We start from the raw sequence: 19,714 nt of genomic DNA, 5'->3' as shown, positions 1-19,714 counted from the left end.
TTCTTTTTTATTTTAAAAAATCACTCAGTAGAGGCAGAAAATTTAAAACTTGCCATCATGATCCTGAAACCTTGAATATGTGCCATATCACTCCAGTGGCAAAAATAATGGGTTTATTTTATGTAGTTTGTACAAGGACAAGAAGCATTGCCACAGTACAGAACCATGAGAATAAACTCTTTCTCCAAACCACTCATTTTATTTTCCATTTACAGTTTGCTTTAGCAAGAGATTTTGGAATTAGTGCTCATCATTAGCATGTCCCTTTTCTCTAACCCCTAGACAGCAAAATAATTTTAGGGTTTCCTCACCTTCACTTAAATGTAAAAAAGTGAATAATGCATTTTGTAGTGACTTAGCTAAAAGATAAACCAGATATTCTGGGCTGGCTAAGTCAAAAGATAAACCCAGGACACCTATTTGAGACACAAGAAGAGAAAGCAAACAAGCCCAGACAAATTTTGACACTTCAAATTATTTAGACCTTTTGAATCTTTAGACTACATAAATGCTTTCTATAGATCACAAGGCCAATAGAAAAATCTTTGCCATGCCAACAGAATGAATCCTACAAATCCATACAATTTCAAATGCACATAGCTAACACTCCAGACCTCTCCGTGCATGAAATGCAAGATCAAATTCATAACCAAGGCTCCAATTCTTGGGTTTTCTCCTTAGTGTTTCCTGTCCCAGCCTGAAACTTCCTCTTCTTAGTCATCCCTCTAGTAAGACCCTTTTATCACACCCCCATATTACCCATATAGACTTGGTATTTATTTTGGATTGGAAATCCATTTCTGAGACTTTACTGGGTAAACCCAAATCTCTGACTGAGGGTGTTACCACAGGTTTACAGAATATGAAAGAAAGGGGAAGAAATCAAGTCTGGATGGTCTTGGTACAAATTAGTCAGTTAAAAATAAATAAATAAATAAACAAACACACTAATTCAAATAGCTGTGAATGTTGGTCAAAACCAAGGATGCTAAACAGAGCAACTCAGCCTGGTTCAACTCAGCCTGCTTCATTCATCTCTGCTTTGCTTGAAAACCTTTCTATGACCTCGATTTCTGTTTGAAGAATGTCTGTCTTAACACCAGCACCTTTATCTGCCTGGTTAACATGTGGTTACTCATTATTTGTTATTCTCATCAAATTACAGAGTCTGAGCAGCATCACTGTCAAATGCCAATCACTGAGCACAAAAAGCAAATAATTAAAATGGACAGATGATGAATAATCCACAGGCCAGGGTCTCCTTTTCCTAAACTGCCTGTTAACAAATGAAAAACAAATACATCTGTAATAATGATGACTGTTTACAAACAATTTGTGAACTGGAAAAAAAAATTAAAACTCAAGATTAAAATCAGTTCCAGTGAGTAAATCAGTCAGCTCTTGTTACTAACAATATTAATATCATTTACTTTTTATCACAGGAGATGTAAGAGGATACAGAGAGTGTGCCTAGCTCTAGGTCACAGCAGATTCATCCAGGGCTGCACTGCACCCAGCTGAGGGGACGGGCTGATGCTAGCTGGAAGCTTTCCAGTAGAGCTATTACTCTGGAGTAATTGTGCATTTTGGAAGCGGTTTAAACTGAATCACTACACCCCCGTTTTTTATTTGAGATTAAGGGCTTCCAGATGAAGAGCTATTGTGGAATAACCTCAGTACTTCTGGAGAATTTCCAGAGTTAGAAAGACTTTGCTACAGAGAAGTAGAGCACATTGAGCCAGCAGCCTTCTCCCACAACCTTTGTTTTCTTCAGTCTGTCAAAGGTCGGGCAGGTCTGACTCCCTTCAGCTTTTAAAGACTAAAAAAGGCAATGTTCAAGACACTTTGGCTGAGTGACTTGGGTGAACAAAACAGCAACAAAGTGTGCATGAACTAGTTTCTGTCTAAGGTTTCTCAGGGCACAGCACAATGATTAGAAAAAGCATGAACTAATACATTTTAATCCTTTCAAAGCAGCCTATTACACATATAATACCATTTTTTTTTTTTGTGTCTAAGACTGCTGTTTAATTCTCATTCACCAGAAGTGAAATATACTCAAAAAATGAAGAAGAACTTAGCAGTATTTCTGAATTTAGTGCTTAGTCTTGTGGGTGAGTAATATTTTTCTTGTTATCCCATTCAGTTGACTGTTCCATACATGTGCTGAATGTGCTATGTATTAACAGCCAAGTAGGCCACCACAGCAGTTTTCTTTGAGATTGGGAACCTGCTGATTTGACCTGCTTATCAAGAGAAAAATGTCATCTCAACAGGACAAGATTGTTTCTTATTTCTCCCCATTTTCTTCTGCTGAGCAATTTTTTAATCCTCTAGAGCCAAGTAAAAAGTCACCAGTCTAGGATTTTTCCCCTTTTTTCTTATTTTCTAATACTTTTACATAATTCAAAAAAATATAGAAATACTTTTCTTTACATAAAAAGTTTAAAATGTGAAGTTGGAAAAGCATACCCTTAATGCTCTTTATACATGCCTGTGTGGAATCACTTTGTGTCTACTTTTAAGCACATCAAGTGGAATTTATACTCTTATAAGGCAAAACAAATATCTGTTTATGAGCAATTCTATAATGATAAAGGCAAAAGCATGCAAAACCTTACAAGAGAGAAACAGTTTCAAACCTTGCCATGTTTACACAACAGAATGCATGTTGTCTGTTGGGCACAGAATCATAGAATCATGAAGGTTGGAGAAGATCTTCAAGATCATCAAGCCCAACCTTCAACAGAACCCAACCCATTAAAACCCTATCATGAAGTGCCACGTCTGCTTGGTTTTTGAACACTTCCAGGGATGGTGACTCCACCACTTCCCTAGGGAGCCTGTTCCATTGCTTAGCATGTTAAGAGTCCTTCAGGATGGAAAACACTCTAATTTAAGTTAGCACTACAGTTTGTGTCCTAAGCTGCTCTGAAATGTTCCAGAGCCTTTTTACTCACTTCCACTTTTACAAGTTAAAAGTAAGACCTCCTAGATTATGGTATTAGCCTCACTAGGGAGACTTGAGCACACATTACTTCCTTCTCCCATATAAAAGACATGTTGTCAAAAGAAAATCAGGTTAAAAAGGGTATATTTCACATTTTTTAGACTGCTGTATGCCACTTGGTCAAGAACTGAGCTTCCCATGACCTTCCACAGCTTGCCATGTGTGAAATACATCCTACGTGACAATTTTAACATCAGTTGCATCAGTAACACATGTTCCTGACTGCACAGTGCTTTTTTGCACTTTGCCAGATGAGGCAGAGGCTAGATGAATTGTTACTGTGCACATGCAGTTTTCTAATAAAAGCAATATGGCATTATTTTTCTTGGAAGCGTGTTTGGAAAATCTTACCCCACGTTGTATAATGCGCGTCAGGGTGACAGGTGGGCGAGGCAGCGCGTGTGGGGCAAGGAAGAGGAGCCCACAAGGACAATAAATACCTGTGTGCTTGTACCTGCCTGAACACATAAGTACAGCCACCCATGCATATGCATTCATCTTCAATTCTGCCTCTGAGTTTTGCTTTTCTTCTCAACTGGCATGATACAACAAATTTCAAGGCATACTTCTCTCCCAAACTTGGAATTGTATCTTTGGAACTTTTTTATGGGATGCTCCTTTTGGGTAGCATTCACAGCTTCCTCAGCATATGACACTGGGAGGGATTATTTGGTCTATCCACAGCTTTCATGTTAAGTCCCAAAGTATCTTGTAACACTGACTGTGCAGACTCAAATGCCAACACTAATAAAAACACATAGAATTTGCAGTAATAAAAGGGCTAAAACCTCAAAACTAAAATGCTATGGGAAGTGAGCAGAAGAGCTTCAAAGGCTTGGCCAGTTACCCAGGCCTTTCTAGGTGAGGATGGATCTGCCCAGGTGATCCTTTCTGACAGGTAAACTCGGTAAACACCACAGGTTAAAGAGGTGACTGTCCCCAGCATGAACCATTTTGGGTCCAAATGCAACTTAGTTCCCTGCCAGTTCTTCACAGAACAGCACATGGAGATATACTCAGAAATGCTTTTTCTTGAAAAAGTTTTCTTCAGCTTTAAGGTAAGTGTACGTGCATGTGCATCTATTTTTACAAAGGTGTTACTGGGACAAGGAGGGAATTATAGTTAATAGTACCAGATGTCCTACAGCTTTTTTGTCAAAGACAAAAACCCTGCAGCTCCGTTGCTCACTATGGGCTAAAAAAAATATTCTGCTTATGAGCAAAATAATGCACGTTATTTCACTGCTCAATCTAACACCAGCCCTATAATTACTGGATTCTCAACTATCTTCCACATTCCCCTTGAGCTATGAATTACAAGTTTTCAGCATATTGGATACTAATACAGTGGCATGATTAGATTACCATTTCCACAGGTTGCCAAAGCAGAAGAATAGCTCATCTAAGTATGAATAGATTCATTTGCTTGAAGAGAATTTTCTTTACCTTTCAGACTAATAATCTGTGTCTAACACAGGGTAAAAAGAACACAAATTATTTTCAGGCTAGCTTCTCTTAGAAAATAAAATTACCTCCTTAGTTTTTACATCCCAGTGTTTGAAGGCATGCAGAGTTGGGGTTTGTCTGGCTGCTCAGAGCAAGGCTGCTTGCAGAATGCAGATACAGACCTGTTTTCTGTTGTAGATGGAATCCATGAGTCACTAAGGAGGCTACAGCATAATGGAAAGTAGCCATTTTGTGTGCATTTTAGTGCACAGCCTTGGAGGGGAGAAACACAGAAATCCATGTAATTTTTGATGTGCTATTGAATAGAATATAAAGACTATAAATATTTTATTAGTCTGTTATGAGTTAAAAAAGTATTTTGTACAGAGTAGGTATTTCCCTTTGGAATTCATGAAAACATAACAGCTTTGAACTTGAAATAAGGACCAACATTTGAAGATATTTGTTATTTGTAGACTATTTGTTAGGTAAAAATTTAACTGTATGTTCAGAAACAGATCACCAGCATGCCAGGAACTCCTGTTCCAGTGCCACCAAGCAGCTGTAACCCAGCCTAAGGGGCAGCACCTATCACAGCCCTCTTATGCTGCCAGAACTGCAGGTGAAACAGGCAGATGAGTCCACTCTACTGTCCATTCAAATAAATAGGTAGAAGATCACATGCAGCAAGCTTGTTTTTTTTGTGGAAGCTGACACACTGCAAGTGGCAGCTTTGGTGACTCACCCACTGTTGATGGGATCCTGGTTTTGCTAAAATTCCTTCACATCCTTGCCCTGCCCCATGGGATAAAGCACACAGACACGCACACTGCCTTCCCAGCTGTTCACATCTTACAAAAGTTTTTTGGTGGATGCAAAACACCAGAGAAATTAGTGAAAACTCATAGAAACTTCCATCAGTGAGCAGCCTTTGTGGGCCATCCCTTGTGTTTGCAAATGAAATTCCTGCCACACATTTGTGGCCTGCTTGGCACTCTTCTTGCCTGTGTTTTAAATCTCTGGCATATAATTTTATTATTTTAATATGGTCTCCAGACCATGTGCAGACCACCATTGCCTTATGATATTTCTCTGCAGTGATTACATTAAAACCCTGTTAAAAAGGCAAATCTAAACAACTTTGGAGATGCTCAAGGGGAGCCACAGATTTCTTCTTGACATGCATCCTTACATAGTTAAAGAACATTCCATGAAACACAAGGATATTTATTTTTCAACAGTTTACACTCTGTTACAGCTTAAACTAGTCTGGAAATAAAAGGACAGCATTATTTAATTAATGATGATTTTCAGATTACATCCAGAGAGAGAATAGCTGCCTTTTCAGTTTTTGTTATCCCAGATGTGACCATGTGAGCACTGCTCACAGAAATACTACTCCCTTCTCTCTTGCTCACACATAGACATAAATGTTGTTCTCCTGACTTTGTCCTGACTGTTCCTGGACAGTTTTCCATTCTAACAAGCATCTAGGCAAACAAAACCATGCTTCTGGTAGGAAAAAGAAGCCCTTTACCTTGGGGTGTCCACATCTCTCTGTCTGTGTTTTCTGCTGTGGTCTCGCTCCAAGCTTTCTGCCCCTTCCCCATCCCAGGCTCACATTGCAGCCTTGCAGATGCTCTTTCTGAGCCTCACTGCCCTTCCAAAACAGACGAATTCCTCCTTTCCTACAGAATCTCAGGACACCATATTTTTGCTTTGGAGTTGATCACTAGCCTCTTGGGCCTCTGCTGTTTTGCTTTCTATAACAACACAGTAAATGTTGCCCTCATTGCCCAGCAGGATAAAGTCCCTGTCTAAGTGCCTATTTAATGCACAGAGTATGCACAAAATGCCTGAAGTTTTCCAACATGCTGTTTATGTCCTGTTGCAGTACTGTCTGAAAACCCCAGTTATAATTTAGCTTCTGTGTGCTGAGCAGTTTCAGTCTGGATAATGTCAGTTCCTTGTTGAAAAAAGAAATCTGAAACAAATACAAAGCACACTCATACTCCACTTAGCAAACATATCCAGAAAACAAAAAGAGGAAAAATCTGGGAGAATCTGTGTAAATGCCTGTAAATACCTGGAAACCACAGGCACTCTGCCAAGTAACTTATCCCACCCTCCTTATAAGAGGTATATTTGAAGGGGATGAACTACCCTTTGGCAATGTCAGCCTCCCTCCCTTTACTGAACATCAAGCCCAGATGACTAATTTTGGATGGCCAATTAGGCAAGAGGAATCCCAATGCTAAACAACTTCAGCATGTTGCTGCACAAAGTTTCCCCTGTTTATATTTAGTCTCTTTTCTCCATTTTTGTGGAACTCTGAGATGAAAATCTGGAGACAAAAAGATATTATTCTACACTCAGCGTTTATCTGTCTCAGATGCACTGTTTGTCTATACATAGAAGAGCTCTTCTTTGCTGTTTGTGTAGTGCTGCGCAGTGGAAATCAGCAGTTTGTAGACAGCTCTTTCTAAGATCAAGAGGATAAATGCTTGTTTTTTTTCTCTATGATTTCCTTCAAGTTAACAATAGATATTGACCTTATGGAATTGCTGTAGCACATTGTGAATTATGTATGAAATGCAATTTTCCTGTCTGCTGTGGACATGTTTGACTGTGCTGTTTGCAGCACTCATTGTCATAGGGCTTGCAGTGTTCTCAGTGGCACAGCTAGGGCAACTGAACTCACCATAAAGAAACTGTCAATATTCAATTTAAATAAAATTCTGTCTCATTCCTTAAAATCCAAACTATTAAAAGCAATCAGCTTCTCATAAGTCCTGTCCCACCTTCTAACACTGTTTAAAACCTTTTCCTAGAATCATGGAATTGTTAAGGTTAGAAAAGACTTCTGAGATCATCACTTACAGCCATTAACCCACCATTGCCAAGTCCATCACTAAATCATATACCCAAATGCCACATCCACATGTCTTCTGAACCCTTCCAGGGATGGCGATTCCACCACTTCCTTGGGCAGCTTATTCCAATGCCTGACTACTCTTTAAGCTGAGAAATTTTTCGTAATGTCTAGTATAAACCTCCCCTGGCACAACTTGTGGCCACTTCCTCTTGTCCTTCCCCTTATTACCTGGGAGATGAGCCTAATTATAACCTCCTTTCAGGCACTTGTAGAGGTAATAAGGCTTTTCCTGAGCCTCCTTTTCCTCAGGCTAAGCAACCCCAGGTCCCTCAGCTGCTCTTCACAGGAATTGTGCTCTAAAAGTAGGTTTTGTTCACGCAAGCATTCAACATAACCTGATAGTGAAGTGCAGTGTTAAGTAAACAGAATGTCAAAGAGTAGAATAGAGTAGAATAGAATAGAGTAGAACAGAATAGAATATTTTGGTTGGAAAGGTCCTGAAACAATCACCTAGTCCAACTGTCTTTCCACTTCAGGGCTGAGAAGAAGTTAAAGCAAATTATTAAGGGCATTGCCCAAATGCCTGTTAAATGCTGAGAGGGATGGGGCATCATCCACTTTCCTAGGAAGTCTGGTAAAAAACCAAACCTCAGTCAAAGGAGATTGAAAAGCATGGGCAGATGCCTCACTAGCAAGCCTAGAGTCAAGAAGTCAACAATGATTATAACCTATCTATTCTTTTTTCCAGCAAAACTTGCTTCAGTAAAAGTCTCCTAGATTGAGTTCTATCAGATGGGAGGTTACATAAAGACAAAATCTAGTTTTCATGAGTAGTTTGGTTCCCTGGTCAGCATGTTTCTTGTGCCCTCCAATTTGATCACCAGAGATTGTCTGTGAGGTTTATGCATGTGACTATTCTCAGGGACTAAGGCAAATCAGAAAGAATCAGTTGCTTTCCCAGTGGGACACATATTTTTACAAAATCTAATCAGAATATTTCTCCATAGTTGGGTTATTAAGAAGGTGGAACAGAAGGACATTTTTAAAGCAGTAATAATTTTTCCTTCCTTTTGTTACATTCACTTTTAAAGTGTGTAATCAGTGTTTCCTCCCCCTCATCCTACTTTTATTATCATCCTAGGAAAAAAATGCCAGCATAACAATGTAAAGTAAATGGAACCACTTATTAGCAATATACAAAAGCTACAGAACAGGGCTGAATTACTGAAGCTATTGTGAGGAAATTTCAGCCAGGTGTTTTTGCTCTCCTCTCATGCAAACCTCATTAACAATGTCCAGTGCGTGCACCAGGAATTCAGGCTTTCGTCCTGGATGTGTAATGGGTCTGGAGTCTAGCAGGAGCCCCTGGCAACATGGGAACAGCATCCTGTCTCACTTCTGCTTTTCTGACACTGAAATTTTTTTTGGGGGGCACCATCTACACTCACTCTTGAGCCAGTGACAGAAGCAGAGGCAGAAAATGTACACAAGCCACCTTTAACTGAGGAGAGCGTGAGTAAATCAGTCGAGCGCTCAAGTACAGCAAGGAGGTTTGCGTCAATGGTTCATTCTGCTGATGCAAGGGTTGTCCTGTAAATTGCACCCAAAAGCAAGCAGAGCTGGCTTGGAATGTTTACTTCTGAAAATGAATAATGAAATGGATTATTAAAATGCACCAAATCCTGAGTTCCTTGTGGGCATGTGTAATTTGTAATTGCAGAAACTGCAGGAGCCTTCTTTTTTCCTGCTCTTAAGTAATTAAGAGTGAAACTGTTCAGCCATTCGCATGCAATGAATTCGCTCTTCCCTCACTTACACTGCTATGTCCTGTTATACATTACACATCCAAGGATTACATATTTTATACACTTTTGATCTTGTGGTGGAAATAAATTTTACAAGCCAGCCAAACTCCTCTTAACCACGTATACATCTGCTGTCTCCCTGAAGCTTGCTGACAGTTAATTCCCTTCACATCTCCTGTAGCTGCACAAGAGGTACTGTTCCCAGTGCCCTTGCAAGGTTACAGCCAGCTCCCACCCCACATGACTAAATCAAAGCATTCCAAAAAACCAAAGGGACAGTCAAGTCTCTGGAATTTCAAAGCAAACATTTTCTGTATGTCTGGTGCTTCAACTCCTGCCAAGTCATTTCTCCTAGTAATCATGTGTTGTGTTTAGCACACCAGCCCAGCTTCTGACTCCCTTTTCACTGACAGAGCAGAGGCTTTGATTCTGGCCTGACATACACCTGGATAAATCCACCAAGGTCAACAGAACTAGACAGGTATAAGCTGAAAAGAAATAGATCCAGATATGTGACTGTGAACACGCATGTTGTGTAGTAAGAACGCATCATGATTTTTCCAGCACACTCATAGCCCCACTGACCAGCCATGAGCAGGTGCTTTTGTGGGAATGGGAGGGTCACTGTGGCAGGACACGAAGCAGCTTGTGATGCATAACATACTGTTGTCCTTCTGAGGACCACTCAATGTTCCCTGGACATAGAGTAATCTCATATAGGACTGCGACACTGCAAGGCAGAGCTGCCAGCTTTGTGCCCCTTCACAGACTCAGGGCCATGTGGCTGCCACATCAGAAGGTCAGATCTGATACTGCAAGGGTTAAACTAGCAGGTCCAGACACAACACTGGGCTTCACTGACTACAACGCCTAAGGGCTGGTATAATTTCCCAGCTTAACTCCTACAAGAAAGAGCAGCTCTCCCTCTCTCTCTCTCTCTCACGCACACACGCGCTGGTCCCTCACACTCTTTTCCTTCTGTCTTTACTCATTCAGGCCCACTTTAAGTTTCTTTAAAATACAATTGGTTAAGGTCCCCAGGTGTGAGGGAACCCCTTGTCAGGGTGAAAATCTCTCCTATGTGATGAAACAGAGCTAAATTGCTGAAGAACTGAGTAGAGATATGGTTCTTTCTTTATAGCAGAATCCCCTTTTACCAGCAACTCTATTTAAGGACAATACACAATACATAAGCTTAACACAATACATATGCTTACACACTCGTGCTTCTGTATTTTGATTCCTGCCAAATAAAATGCTGTATTTCTGAATATTGTCATCCCTCTCTGTGTCTCACTGGGACTTTGGACCTTAGCCTGTGCACTTGCTGTCCTCGACCTTGGAGATCACAAATGTGGAGGCACCATTTGAACTAATTTCCCCCAAATTTCATTTTTTTTACTCTCTCTTCATGTACACGTGGTTCTTATTCACATGAAAAAGTCCTGTGCCTAACAATACACAGACAACCCTGCAGTAAATATCAACAGGACTGCTTCATTCCTTAAGGTTTCCAGTGTCCTCTCTCTGCCTTGAGCAATGTCCCACAATTTAATTTGCTTTAAAGAATAGCCCTCAAAATACTTTTCAGGAACTTGGTTAATCTGGTATTACTCATGCTTCTAATATTACAAGGAAGACCTTGAATGACATTTAGCTAACAGGCAGTGTGTAGCTATGGACATAATTATTTCTGAGGTAAAGACCTTGAGCTGAACGTGCATATGGTTTGCATTTGTTTTTTAAGAGAAGCCCCTAATGAAGCACATTCCCCATCCCACAAGGCATATTAGTCTGCAAAAATGGTGGAGATGAAGTCTTACCATTAATAATTAAATTTTTGTTGCTACCACAGTGGCGATCATTAGGCAATTACCTTTTGTCTTTGGAGCTATTTGTTCAGATAGGTTTGTAAATAGATCCTTGTTTTCATGAGCCTGATACATTAAAAATAAAAAAAGGAAAAAAAAAAAGATATCTTCTGTTCCAGAAGATGTCAAGGACTTCTTCAAATGTAATGGCTTCTGCACCGAGCAACACTTTGGATTTTGTTCACAGTCTTCAATGTATTTATCAATAAGCAGAAAGACCCATTACTTCTGCTACTTTCAAAATTAGTAAGAAGATTTCTGAGGAAGTATATAAACTCTGAATTGATACAAGGCCACCACTGTCAAATACACGAAGATACTAGGATTGCTTCTGTGCTTAATCAATTGTAGTCGGTGAGTCTCGCTCAGGGTGTGTGTCCTAAGAACCACCTGCACAGCTCAGGGTTGTACCTCAAGTGACCCAGACAAGGGAGGCAGAGCTCAGGCATTGGTGTTTTTGGGATATTCTTCATACTGCCACCAAAGGGGAAACTATGGATGGATTTAGTGACTGCTGCTGGTCAGGTGTCCTCAACAAAGGCAGCTGTTGATCTGCTGATGCTGCATCTTCCTTCAAAGGAAACATCGCTAGAAAGTCCTGTTTCCTAGGATCCCAGGCAAGCCAGGGCTCACCAGATTCCGTGTAAATGCTTGGAGCACATACAGTTTAGACCCTGACCTTGTCACATACAGTTTAGACACTGACCTTGTCTCAATGCCCTCCCACCATATCCATACCAAAATCCATGTATGAGAACTGGAAGCTTGAAGGTGTTATATATTTTTTTGCTACAATTTTTCTGACATCAGTAATGTGTTTGAGGTGCTCCTGCTTTTTGCTTTCTTTTCACTTGCTTCTAAAACCACCTTTTTTTTTTTTTTTTTCCTAAGAAGGATGATGTTTCTGTATTTTGGGTCATAGAAGGCTGTGAGTGTGTCAGTGAAACTGCATTAAGGAGAAGCTTGGGTTAAAAGTGTTTGCAACCAATAATGAACATAGCCACCTCTTTTGCTATTCACAAAGCTTGGAAAAAGATTTTTGGTATTTTTTTTGTTATGTGCAGCATCATTCTCTAACACCTCTTATGGAACTAGGTCAGATTTTAGCACTTGTTAAGCAACTCACTTCAGCCCTATCTTAGCATATTCAGTGTTGATGGTTTGTGGCTGAGCAATTTTAATCACACCTGACTCTTACTGTTTATTTGTTAATGGAAACTTTTGTAAAGCACCTGCAAAAACAACATGAGTATCTGAGAAATGAAAAGTTCTCTTTGAACTTCCCATGAAAAATACCTGTGAAGAGTGAAGGATTTTATTCAAAGAGACTTTACATTACTTTTCAGACAAAAATTATATGGGGGGAGTTGGGGTTACAAGTCATATTGCCAGGTGAGAATTAAAAAAATGGTATGCTGTAGCACTTTTTCCTAAACCAAACATTATACAAGGTGGAATTCAACGGCAAAGTTAAATATAAAATAAATCCAACAGGATTACAGAAGGGCACGGTAACCCTGTCCCTGCAGTGACCCATGTAATAGCTCTGTGCTGGTGCTTGTGATGACATGTCAGCAATCCCACGTTAAATGTACTTTGAAGGCACATTAGCTTCTCCTCTTTGTGTGTCTGGAGGTTTCCTTCTCTCCTTTATGAACACATTTCAGTGTCTCCTACTCTCTTCCCCTTACCCCACATCACCTGAGGACAGCATGATGTTGTCCTCTCCTGACGTGCCTCCTCAGCTGACTGCTGCAATGAGGAAAGTATTTTGAGATACCAGCTCTTTTTTTTTTTCCTCTTCTGCTTTTAGCAGCAATTCCTTCACAGCAGCTTGTTAGAAATAGCTGCTGTGGGGAAGGGATTTTGCAGCCGTGTTTGCTTTAATGCTGGCAAACAGCTAATGCCGTCTTCCTGAGGCAAGGAGGCAGAAGGGACAGACACAGAGATGAGTCAGGGCACAAGGAGCATGTCTGTGTTCCAGGTAAATGCTCTCTGGGCTGAGGGGAATCAAATTTTCTTGGTGAGCTAGGGTATGGATAGGTATGGCGGATGGGGGCAGGGAAGGGGATTTTTAACATCATGTTTGACACTCATGAATTACATGTTACCAAGCATTTAATACAGGCCCTTGTCACTTTGTTTCAGGTACCTTTTCTAGAAAATTTGTTGTAAAATTCTAGGTTCGGGAGAGCTTAGAACACCACAGTTGCTTCACAGATGTTGCGGTTAGGCAGACGGAGCTCATCTGAATGAGAAACCACAGGTTTCTTATTTTGAGTCCAAAATTAAAGCCTCCAAGTTTCAAGGCTGGCAAGGGTGAGGACAATTTTTCCATGAAAAACATAGCAGATGAAGCCTGTTTTCCCCTGGACTACTTCTTTCTCACTTCAACCCCTTCTCTCTCTATAATCTCCACCTACCTTGTTGTTTCATCCCTTTTCATTTTCTCCAGGTTTCTCACAGCCCACAGGAAGTGTGGCTCATTACATAATTAGGATGAAGGAGCTTTATTAAAATCTATCAGTTCATGCTTTGTGCAAATAATAATAATAATAATAAAGGTACATTTCTCTTGCATGTATAGCTACTTTCTCTGTGCGTACACTTTTCATTTACAAAAAAACTTTTTCAACACCTGCTTTTGTTTTTCTTGCTGAAAATTAAAACAAAATTATTCCTTGTGCCTCTTACACTATTCCCTTTCACAATGTGCTAATATCTATGATATTAAAGGTCATGGCCATGGAGAAAACAATAATAGAAATTATCCATTATTCCTCATAGTCCCATTTGTATTGCCAATCTTAACATTTTGTTAGAAAGCTCTCAAAGCTCTGGTCATTGAAATAAAGTAATATTGCTGTAATAAATCAGTTGCAACTGAATTGTTTGAAACCCAAAGTATAAATGGAGAGAAACTCCTTTTTACTACCACCTTAGAGTGGTATTAAATGCAGATTGGAGTTGATGCTGCATACAAATGACAGTGAATAGTTTGGGATATGTTAGACCAGAGAAAACCGTGTAACTGATGAACACAAGTTAGAATGTATCCTTCCAGAAGTCATATATGTGATCACAGATTTTCTGGGAGCCTCTAATGTGCAGGGAGAAATTCCTCCTTTTTGCTTTTTATTTCCCCCTTTCTCTTAATATTTCAAAATCTGAACCTTCCAAACCACACCTCTGCTCTAAGCTAGGGAAATCAACCAGAGCAATTAATGGGGGAAAAAATAAAGCTTACATTCCATTTTAATAATTCAAAAGAGAAAAGATCTTACACTGCGCTACTATTTTGAATTTTATGTCAGGTATCACAGAAACAAAATACATAAAAGCAAGGTTAAATGAGAAATGCACATCCTGAAATAGTCCTGAACGATTCACTTAATATTTCAGAAAAGGGAAGCTTTGAAGCCCTCACACTATAAAGCAGGGGCCTGTACCACCCTGGTACTACAGTCTCTCTTTTTTTAGGTCTGGAAAGCATAAAGAGGGAGTAATATTACTTTTGGGAGACTGTCTAGCATAGTTTGTGTGGGAGTTTTCTGAAAGTTTTCCCTGATAAATGATTTACCGGGACAGTAAAAAGATCAAGAAAGCGCTGAGCTGTCCTTTCAAGACAAATTACTTTCTTCACCCACTCCTTGAAATCCTTTAAAAACTTACTGTAATGATTAATTTTCCAGAATTCTGAAAACTGTTGAAGTCCAGGGCCTGTGACTATCTCATATCCCTCCTGGGATAAAGACACATCATGATCTTGAATTGAATCTTGCCTGGTGCATCCATGTATTTACTCTGGGTATCCATATGTTTTACTTGTTACCTGAATTTCCCTACAGAGTCATTGGGGTTTTGGTATTTTATAATGCTGCATGTTTCACTACTAAACAAAACACAAGAGAGTGTTTTGCCCTCCTTCTTTATATTTGTTTCATCAAAATTATTTGTTTCAGTTGCAGTAAAGAGGAAACCAGATTCACAGGGAGGAAAGAAGAGGCAAACGTGAAGATGCCAATAAAGGCAAAGAAGACAGAAAATGGAGGCAGAAAGAAAAGTTTGCATACTCAAGGGGTTCCACTGCTTTTCTGTGATACTGGTGCCTCACTGGACCCATGAGGAGTTTTGAAATACACATAATAAAGAAACGGTGGTAGGAGAAGAACAATTAAGGACAAAAATGAGAAAAAAATTACAGGAATAATTCTGCCTCATTAGAGGTATGATAATAAACAATTATATGTATTTCTGGTCATAATGATCCTGAAGTTCACTCTCTCCACTTATTCCAACTCTCCCCACAATGCCACTACTGTCTAATATGGCATATTTATGCAAAAGATGAGTTAGAAAATAAGATTCCATTTTAAAAAGCATTAGGTATAATAAGGAAAGCTATGGAAAATAACCTTTTATGCTTCTGCACCTGTCACTTCAAATGGTTTCCCCCACCCCCCCATAAAAATTTGACAAGCATTATGAAGTCTCACATTCTCTTGATTTTACTGAAAGAGAAACTGAGGCAAAGAAAACCTTGTCTACAAAGCTTCTGGGCTAGGCACCGGGCCAGCCTGCAGTCGCATGCATTAACTGTTTCTGATGTTCCTATATAGAATATTATTAATTACGGGCAATTTGTAGCAGGCAAACCCATATGAGGGTGTTATTAGCAGAGTGTGAACACAGGGAGAAGAGCTCCCCAGAGGAGCTCCCAAACACTCACAGTTTTAATAGCCATTAGAAGCTCACATTGGGAACAAAGATCTTTTAAGACATTGCTCCCATACCAATCTTGATGACGGCAGATAATTAATCAGCAAACCCAAGCTCGGGGACTGCTTACTGAGCAAGGAAAACCTCATATCCACAGTGCAGGCTGGAGTGCCTCACAGTGCTTATAAAAACAACTACAAAAATATTTTCAAGACCTTTAGCAGACTCGTGCAGGACAGTTTATTCACCTAGCACTACTGGGCTGATCAAGTCTCAAAACCGGGGAGGAGAAAAGGTGCTGGTGATGCAGACACTGCCAGCGGGGCACTCAAGGGTCAGGCTTTCATCCCCTATTTAGCAGTAATTTGGTATGTAAGGGCTGCAGGAGCCTTTGAAGCTCAGTGCTGCTGTTTTTAAAGGCTCCCATCAGCCAGCCCGAAGTGCAACTGAAGCAGAAACAGCAGTGTAATAGCAGACACAGTATTCTTCTTGCAGAGTCTGCAGTTCTCTGACATGTCTGCTTGACTCTCCTTTCATGGCACACAAACTTCCCATCAGGAACCAGTTAACAGGGACAGCCAGGAACACCACTGACAAGCAGCGGCTTTGGAGGAAGGCAGTCGTGTATTTAAAAAGGAAAAACCACCACGAAGAAGCCCACAAAAAAACCACATTATTTATTTTTCTGGGAGGTGAGTGGGAAGGGTTTCAAAGCATGGCTGTTATGCTGTTTTGGCACAAAAAGTACTTTTCCAAATTCAAATCTTCCATTAGGCTGGCTTGGAAAATGGCATGTGGTTTAGAACCATGGCTTGCTCCTTTCAGCTTTGCCTCATCTCCAGGTTAAAGTCTCAGCTGGGAGCATATCTGGGGGAAGGGAGGAGCATGTAAGAACCGGAGTATTCCCAGTATGTTTCCACTGGCTGGCCCTGAGATCTGTAGGTAGTAAACACAAGCACTTTCCATAAAAGGACCTTGCTTGGCAGATACTGAGGGGGGAAAAAAGGGACTATTGCTGAGGTGGGGAGCAAAAAGAAGTTATTTGCTGGCAGAGGAGAAAGGAGTGAAGGATGCTGAAAGGGTACTGGGCAGCTGCTTTTCCGGCTGCTATGGGAGCCAAGGGAAGAGCCTTTGATCTGCTGAGCAGGCCTGGGCTTGCTGCCAGGACCTACATCCTTTCTCCAGCACTGACAGCAGGCTTCCTTGCTAGCTCCTCTCTGACTGCCCAGTCAAAAAACAAGTGACGTAACTCATACAGGGACCTCACTGAAATGTTTCTATTATTACCAGCTCTGCAGAAAACATATGCTACAGATGCCTCAATCTGAAATTATCTTCTTGTCCAAGGCAGAACAAAAAGAAGAAAAAATCCATGAGGTCCCCTGGATTACATCTTGCAAAGCCTAATAAACCCCTTCTGGCATACGGGGAGACTTAAGCAAACCCATTGGTTTTACAGAGGAACTACCTCTGCTGCACAGCACCTTGGCCAAGCAAACCCTTCTCCCACTGTCTGTGTGCCATTACCTCTTGTGACTGGGAGATTTAAATAGGAATACAGATTCCAGACCTAACATAGCTTCTAGACCAATACCTCAAATAATGTTATCAAGATGGCATTTCCTAAAGAATGTAATTTGCCAGCAATGTTTAGCTTAGAGTGATGTGGAGATCAGCCTGCTTGGTATGGGCTGCTGCCTAAGAAAGGGGAACATGAAGGCAGCTGTGCTCCTCAGCCCTCAGACCAAAACAACCAGAGTAGAGGGAAGTTTCTCCAGGACCAGCATGTCTTCAGTCCTTGCTTGCGTAACATGCTATTGCCATCACTGCAGGTAAATTCTGCTTGGACATGACCCAGGCTTACATCTTAGCCCAGAACCAGCTAGAGAGTGAAAGTCTCATCACTTGAAGCACAGAAACATGCTACATTCTATGAAGCAGAATCATATGCTTTTGCATGATGCAACCAAAAATTCATTTTACTTTCTTTGCAGCACAACAGCTTTTGCACTGTCTCCCCTTCCTTTTGATGCTCACCATCACTACTGAGAGTACAGCCTTGCAAGACACTGGAAGTACTGACTCAGGAGCTTGGATGGTGCCATAAAGTTAATGCAACCAAACACTTCTGTTGTCTCAGTAATGCTTCCATCTTGCTATCAGGTACTTGCTGCTTTGTGTTAATGTTATTAGCATGGCAGCAGCAGCTTCTCTCAGACAGGGTCCCCTGCAAGATTACGTCTCCCCAAGCCTTCTTTTCTCAAGGGCAAAAAACCCCAGTTCTTTCCTCATATGGCAGACTTTCAAGTCCTTTGATTGTCCTTCTTTCCCTTCTCTGGATGCTTTCCAGCCTGTTTGCATGTTTATACTCCATGGAAGGTTCCAGAGGATGCTACCACCCTGCCTTTCCACCTGCCCCTCCTGCCACCTGAGCTTTAAGTGAGCTGAAGTTTGCTCTTCTAAAGTCTAAAGCCTTGGTTTAGTACTAACCTTCAGCATGCCCAGCCGAATCCCAAACTCCACAATACTGTGATCACTACAGCCAAGGCTATCACTGACCAAGGTATTTCAAAGCAGGTTTCCTCGGTTTGTGAGTCCAGCAGTGCCTCATTCCTGCTTGGCATATCTCTAATATTTGTATGAGGAAGTAGTCCTCCTAGGCCCTCCTGGAACTTGATGGACAATGTGAGCTGCTGTCCTGTTCTTCCAACAAATGTCTGGGCAGCTGACGTCACCCACATGAAACAGGTCTGTGAACCTTCCACAGCTTGCTTAAGTGCCCCAAAAATGGCTTTGTTCATCTTATTGTCTTGGTTTGGAGGTCAGGAGAAGTTTTCTACTGAAACATTCCCCTTGAAGATGACTTCTCTGATCTTAACTCAAGGGCATTCTGTAGGGCTTGCACAGCTGCTGTGGTTGACATCTATGCATCAGAACTTCCCCTTGGCAAAGAGTGAGACTCCTCCAATTTTGCCCTGCCTGTCTTTTTGAAACAGCCTGTAGCCATCCATCACAATCCTCCAGTCATGTGAGCTGTCCCACCATTTTTCAGTTATTCCTATAAATCACTCTGCTCTTGATGAAACTCTTAGTCCCTGGTGCCACCGGGGGCACCAGTTTCAATCTAAGTTGCTGTCTGCTGCTGTTTGTGTGGACAGAACCTGCAACGACTTTGTGCTTTTTTCTCCTCACAGCTGCTAAGTTTTACTGAACCTTTCAGATATCAAGAAGACATTTTAAACAGAAACATATTTATGAAGTTGGGGGTATTGAGAAAAGAACAAACAACAGAATATCAGCAAAGAAGTTTGAAATCACTGGCTAAATTTTGCCTTCTAGGACACACAATCAATATTTACAGACTTTTTTTGAATATATGTATCTGAAACTCATTTTTTTCACTTGTGAGTCTCAATTATGTGCAATTAGTTCCTAGTCTGATGTGATGTCCTTTGCAATTCCTTAGTAGATTTTAATTTATTTTAATGGAAAAAAAAGATTTTGATTTATTTGCATCACTACTTCTTGAACCCACAGAGTAAAAACAAAACCTCTAAATAGTTTTGGACGTTTCATAAAAACTACAGATTTTCTTCCCTAGCCTTCTTCACTTCAATTTTAGCACTTTTGGCACACTTATATCAAACCCACACTTTAAAATAAAATGTCTGTCAAGTAGAAAAGAACAACACCCATCAGGAAAGAAATTATGTTTTCCCTCTTCCAACTGCACATTGCAAAAGTTGCAGTTTCCTAAAAAGGACAACTTTGAAAAAGTAGTTGACAGTTTAACTTTTAAGATAACTGAATGATGAGATTTTCTGCTATGTTAATACTTAAAGCTTTATTTTTAATTTTTCATCAGTAATAAACACAGAAGTGCAAAGATGTCAGTAGCTGGGTTTACAGGAACTCAACACAACTGAAGATAATGCTGCAGAACAACTGCAAACACACTGCAGCAAGGCCCTCCTCGCTATGCCCACAG

At 40.6% G+C, this 19,714-nt stretch overlaps 1 protein-coding gene across 4 annotated transcripts in view; it reads right to left on the bottom strand.

Annotated features, from left to right (window-relative positions):
- DLGAP1 (DLG associated protein 1) overlaps nucleotides 1–19,714 on the bottom strand; it is a 130,860-nt gene that overhangs the window by 37,063 nt on the left and 74,083 nt on the right. For 2 of the 4 annotated variants that reach the window (XM_041399299.1, XM_041399301.1), the window contains exons 5-6: nucleotides 18,919–18,939; nucleotides 18,485–18,493 (exon numbers count right to left, since the gene is read on the bottom strand). The exons of the other annotated variants lie outside the window; for them this stretch is intronic. In XM_041399299.1, the coding sequence (XP_041255233.1) occupies nucleotides 18,485–18,493; nucleotides 18,919–18,939 (30 nt within the window). The remainder of the gene's footprint in view (nucleotides 1–18,484; nucleotides 18,494–18,918; nucleotides 18,940–19,714) is intronic. 4 annotated transcript variants of the gene reach the window in all.

This window comes from Onychostruthus taczanowskii, unplaced genomic scaffold, assembly GCF_017590055.1.
Source record: "Onychostruthus taczanowskii isolate IOZ18803 unplaced genomic scaffold, ASM1759005v1 scaffold16, whole genome shotgun sequence".
Taxonomy (NCBI): domain Eukaryota; kingdom Metazoa; phylum Chordata; class Aves; order Passeriformes; family Passeridae; genus Onychostruthus; species Onychostruthus taczanowskii.
This window is presented reverse-complemented; position numbering and strand designations above follow the sequence as displayed.